Source organism: Castor canadensis, chromosome 6 (genome assembly GCF_047511655.1).
Source record: "Castor canadensis chromosome 6, mCasCan1.hap1v2, whole genome shotgun sequence".
Lineage (NCBI taxonomy): Eukaryota > Metazoa > Chordata > Mammalia > Rodentia > Castoridae > Castor > Castor canadensis.
This window is the reverse complement of record NC_133391.1, coordinates 35,933,608-35,939,689: the sequence shown is the minus strand read 5'-3', so window position 1 is coordinate 35,939,689 and position 6,082 is coordinate 35,933,608. Positions and strand designations below refer to the sequence as shown.

The 6,082-nt window shown below is 33.6% G+C and overlaps 1 protein-coding gene across 1 annotated transcript; it reads right to left on the bottom strand.

The window, feature by feature from the left end:
• Positions 1 to 295: 295 nt before the first annotated feature.
• Positions 296 to 4,455, bottom strand: LOC109677938 (vomeronasal type-2 receptor 26-like). Its single transcript, XM_020153672.2, is given in 4 exon segments — positions 296 to 1,066; positions 2,645 to 2,886; positions 2,889 to 2,941; positions 4,238 to 4,455. Coding segments are annotated over 4 exon segments (1,284 nt in total).
• Positions 4,456 to 6,082: the final 1,627 nt, after the last annotated feature.

Sequence of the window (6,082 nt, the reverse complement as noted above, 5' to 3'; positions counted from 1 at the left end):
TCTTCCCTTTCTTTACTATTGCAAAGAAAACACATGTATTACCATAATATGGCCTAAATATCATTGTTTAAATATAAGTAGCATCTGATAAACATTTCCCCAAATGTTACGGATTGTTTTATGATAGAATTATTAGGTTTTCAGAGTGAGAATGAGGGTCCTTCTAAAATGCATTTTTCTCTTAGAAACACATCTTTTCTCTAATTTGAAGATAACTGTGAAGTGGTTTGAAAATACAAGAATAAGTTATTACTACCAGCCACGGAGGAGGAGCCTCATGTATACCTTTGTCATCTCATTCTTCTTCTGCTTTGAGCAACAGTTCTTCACGAATGGCCTGGGCAACAGTGTACACAGCAGCATAGACTTTGTAACTCTGAAGTGAGGTATTCATATCCCAAACATTCAGAGTTCGAGTGTTCAGGGTGCCATTTTGTTCACATTGACTCAATACCCTGAGACCATGTTGATGTAAATATGGACATCCAAACATTATTGACCACACATCCTGGATAAAGACATCATGAGGATATTTTGCAGACTGCACACTTCTGAGGAAATCTTTAAAACCAGAAATCTCATCCACATGAGCAAAGAATGATAATCCTCCACCAAAATATATATAACTTTGACTTTGTTCAAAGGGTAATGTAGTTATATCCCAATCAGAAGTTGTAACCCAGATATTGCCAAATGGGGTATTACAATAGATGTTATATACAAATCTCAGAAGAGAATAAGTGTCACCAAATACAACACTGACATTGGCCAATGTGAATCTTTCCACAAAACGTTTCCTGTTAACTGTATCCTTAGCAGGAAATTCTGGAATCCTTTCTGTAAATGCAACACAGAGTCCGTGGTTGGCCATTTCCTGGGTCATGTCCCTGAAGAACATTTCTCCCCTGATGTCATCTGGAACCACAAGGCCAATCCAGACCCAACCAAAATGAAGCATCAATCGAATGAATCCCTGATACAGAGCTGCAGTGCTCATGGGAAACTGGTAAAGAGACTGCAGCTGGACTCTGCCCCTGAGACTGGGGTCAAATGGACCATAACTGATCTAAACAAAACACAAAGTTACTGCTTGTACAGAATAATGATGCTTATTCACAAATGGCTTAATTTATCTTATGACTTACATGCATTGTGGAAGATATAAAACAATTGAACAAATAACATTTAAATATCAATCTGTTGCAGATCACCCATCACTTAATTTTCACTGTTGACATTACATATATCTTTTATTTATTCTTTTAAAAAATATCTTTAAACAAAGTCATAAAAGTTTACATCTCCTGAGTTATGAAAACATGAATCTTCAAAGATTATTTGCAAATTCAGAATGTCCTATAATGATCTTCTATTAACACTCTAGACTTTTTCTTGAAGCCACAAATACATAACCAAGTGAACTATGAAAGATGAATGTACTAAGCATTTTAAAATTCACTAGAGAAAGAAGTCTGAATTTCACTAAAAGTCCCTAATGTCTTCCTGATATATAAAGTACACATAGTGAACTATCCATAAATGAAATTGTTTAGGATAAAGGCCAGAATATTTCCCCAAAATGTCATTATCTAACACCCTGCAGCTACTCCCTTGTTGCTACCCTTCTTCACAGAAAACTGAAAGCTGAGTTGTCTAAGCTGTTATTCCTATACATCTCTAAATGCTCCAACCATAAACTTATCAATCATGTATTTCCTCCACCATTCCTTTTTTTAAAAAATAGGTCACTAATTGCTTAAGTTGTTCAGTAAAATGATCAATTACCATAACTCATTTTATTTAATCTACCACTGGTATAAAAATTGATTATTTGCTTTCCCTTGAAACATGTACCTAATCAGTTTTTAGTATTCCTTAATTAAGGAATACATTTCTGCGATATGACATTCATTATCAGTCTTCTTTACTGAAGTTTCTATATCTTCCCAAGCTCATAATATCAAAGTACCCTACAGCTCATACTAGATCATTTCCATTTTCTCTCAAACACACATTTTCTAAATGATGCCGAAATTTATATATCAACTCTAGTACTCAGCCCAAGCCCTAGACCCATGTACCCAACTGCTCACCAGATATCAAAAATTTAATGTTTAATACACATCTACACTTAGCAGTTCCAAAAGTATGATCTTTGGACATAGATGTGCTTATTAACTAACTGGATAGATGAAGGGGTGATTTAAAGAGGAGAGAGAAAAAGAAATTATAGGAGGTGGGGAGGGGAGAAAAGAGGAAGAAAGAATGAAGAAAAACAGTATTTAATAGGTATACAAAAATAAGCAATTTTCATAAATGAAACAAAGTAATGTTTGTTTTTATTTCTGATAACTACTGAATCCTGATGAGTACATTAGGCCCAAATTATAGGTTAACATTTTTTTATGTTATATATTTTTCTTCACTTTAAAGTCTTCCAAAAGGGAATCTTATATACAAACACAATTTTATATTATGAATAAATTATATTTTAGAGAAAAAGAATTTGTAAACAATATATTGTTAAGAAGTACATACTTTTTAAATAAGCATAAGTTGACTTGCTTGATATTCATTGCTATATTATTATGTTTAACATACAAAATTACTGTGTTTAACCTCAAACCCTAGAATCTTTATTTACCTGTGGGACATTGTAGAGACTTAATACTTGGGAAATCGTGGTTGATATTCCTGTTGAAATACCTCCTATCACAGCCACCAGCTTGTTTCTTTTCTCAAACCTGCAGTTATAGTTAGGAACCGGAGGACTCTCTCCTGACAGCAAAGACAGAGAACTCTCCACAGCCTTCATCTCAATGAAGTCAACATTGAAGAGATAGAATCCCAGAGACATGTTGAATAACAAATTCAGGTCCTTGTTGAATTTTGTACAGCAAAAACCATGGCCAACAGGTGCTGATATTGTTTAGTGAGATCCCTAAAATGCAAAGTTGAAAAGATCATTTCTGGAGTTTTAATTCTAAAAAAGATAAGTCATACAAAGAATGCATATAATAATCTAAGAAATAAAGAAGCCACCCTTTGCTAAGATGTTGAGGAATGTGTTGCCTAAAAACATCACACTTCTACCATCTCACTGTCCCTTGATCTTTATCCTGAAGTCCCTGCCTGCTCTTCCCTGACTGCCCACAGTATCGCCAGCATGGAGGGAAGAGGGAGAAAGACTGTGGGAAATCCCTAAAGAGGAGTGTTTCATGACATTGTGATTGTTTTGAACTGGAAGGTAAAACTGTGAGCTGCTCAAATTGCAGTTAGAAAAACAAAACTCTAAGTTGTATCACATTGTGAAGATTAATTTCTTGCCATTTTCTGGATTAGTACAGAAGCTTCTATATATGAAGAATATTGAGGGGAATAGGTGAAAATGTATTTTTCTTTTTAAACCCTCTCCCTCTATTTATGTCTCCTACACACACACACACACACACACACACACACACACACACAGACTCCTCCACACTATAGTCAAATAGTGCTTTTCAATGAGACCCTGAGGTGTACTTCTGAAAAATAACTATGAATTGGGATTTGGCCTGTGCAGGAGATTCTTCCTTCCCTCTTTTTTTCTTCCTTGCTTTCTTATTCTCCATTTTAGTAAATGGAAAAAATGACATTACAGAATTGATGCTTATTTACACCCATGTTGTATTTGTGAGTGTGCTATTACTGACTCCTTTTTCCTTCTTATTTGGGTAAAATACTTATGACATGTGGAGTTCTCTTCTTGATCAGTAGGCTAAATACACAATGTGGTACAGATTCATAATTTCTATATGTTTGTATAAAAAATATTTAGTTATATATTTTTAGAAGGTAACAACTGATTGATTATAAAACTCTCCTTTTTTTTCATTATTTCAAGCTCTCTGTGACCAAAATAAAAATATACAACCTGATTTACACCGAAATTTACAATTGTAGATTTTTAAGCCTGAGAAGATAAGGTCAGGAAATGAAGTACATTTAAAATGGCAAGCATTAAAATTTAGAATATCATGTATTCTTTCTTTAGATAATAAGATACATTTCAGGAGCAAATATTTTGCTAGATTGACCCTGGCATCACAAAAAGTAGTGCCAAATAAGCAAATTAAGCAGAATAAATTTTAAAGGTTCTCAGCCTTTACACACAGGAAAATAACTATCAACTGTAAAGGTCTTTTAAAATCTTCACCTTATGAGAAGATTCTCTTAAGAGAAGCCTCACACTTACGCATAAACCAACTCTGTTATATAAAATGTATTGTCAAAGCCAAATCGACTTCTGGTGTCACCAGCAGTCACTCTGAGGGAAAAGAGTCCACCAATAATGAAGTCCCCATCTTGATAGTAGCCAGGAGAAGCAGGTCCATTTATGGAAAGACTAGAATGTTGTTCTTGGAACACAAGAAGTAGAAAAGCCAGAAGAGGAAAAGCAGCAGGTAATTTCATATTAACATTGATAATGAATTGATAAAAACCTCAATTATATAGTTTACTGAGAATTTTGTCATGAACTAGTCAATCCTAAGAGTGTTTGATCAGAACTTATTCAAAACAAATGTCTCTCTAATCAATGTGGGTCAAGTTTATAAAGCATTCACTTTTCCCTGATGCAAATGAATTAATATATAAACATGTCTTTGTTTTGGGGGAGTATTTTGCTTTGCACCTGCCCAGCCCTCAATTCATGTCCCATTCACAGAGTCAGTATAAGTCTCCAAGGATCCACAAGTCTCTAACTTTGCATATGGGAATCCTTATTCTCTTAAGAAAAACACCTAATTAAAAACAAATTATAAATCATAAAATAACTCCTGGGTATTTTGTATTCTCAGTGGGCTCATGTTTACCAGACATTCCAAGGTTAAGTATTGAATACTGTACCAGAATTCTGTTGACATGACTCAAGAGGCTTTATCCAAATGGTGTCCTCATCATTATCAAAATTTCATGAGGTAGGAAGTCAGGGAGATCAGGAAGGAGAGTATCAAAGGTATAGTCTGGTAAAGATACTTGACTTTTAATCATTTAATGCTTATATAATCTCAGACAAAGCAGGAAATATTTAGTGTTTATCTCTGTAAAAACAAGCAAAAGATTTTCATTAGACAAATAATTTGTGATTATTTCACAATCACTTATTAAGTTATGGGTTTTTAACATCTGATATTGCAAATACTTAGGGAGTACAAGCAATGCTTAAAATATGTGTTTATCATGGAATAATTACATCTCACTTTTCCATTTTGGGTAGTCTTTTTTTCAAGCAGTGGCATTATTTTAAATAGATTTACTCCACAGAGAAAGAAACAGGGAATATTAGTTACTAACAAGTGCCCATTACTTTTGAATCTTATAAACATACACAGAAAGATCAATATTCTAGCAATGAACCAAAATACTAGAAATTTTTTAAAAAACACTAACACAAATGAAGAATGTCCCAGATAGACTAATAGTACACGATTGAAAAAGATCCTCTGAGCTTAGGCCAATCTCAACAGAAAATTCCCAAACTGAAAAGTACACAGAAAAAAGAAGAATGAAAATTTAGAATATTCTAAACTGATAGATAATTTCCTAAAGTACAAAATGCATATTGTGGGAATACTAGAAAGAGAAGAAATACTTGAAACAACAATGACTGAGAATTTCCCCCAAATTCATGTCAGATACCTAAAGTTCAAAGAACACCAAACACAATAATGCAAATGTAAGGGTGTGTAAATATATGTACACATACATACGCATATTCTAACTACAGAAAATCAAAGAAAAAAATTACAAAAGAAACTGGGGAGTATGGGAAACCTTATCTACAGGAAGCAAATAAAAGAATTATGTCTGTCTTTTTTACAGAAACCATGCAAGGTGGAAAAAAGTGGAGTGACATTCAGCTTTAAATATTGAAAGAAAAAAGCCACCAACTTAGATTTATGTACGCTGAAAACTTCTAAAAATAAAGAAGAAAGACTTAATCACATAAATAAATATGGATGGAAAATCTTGCCAGTAGAATTGCCTCATAAGAAATGTTGAAAGTTCTTTAGACAGAGAAAAATGACACAGGTCAGAA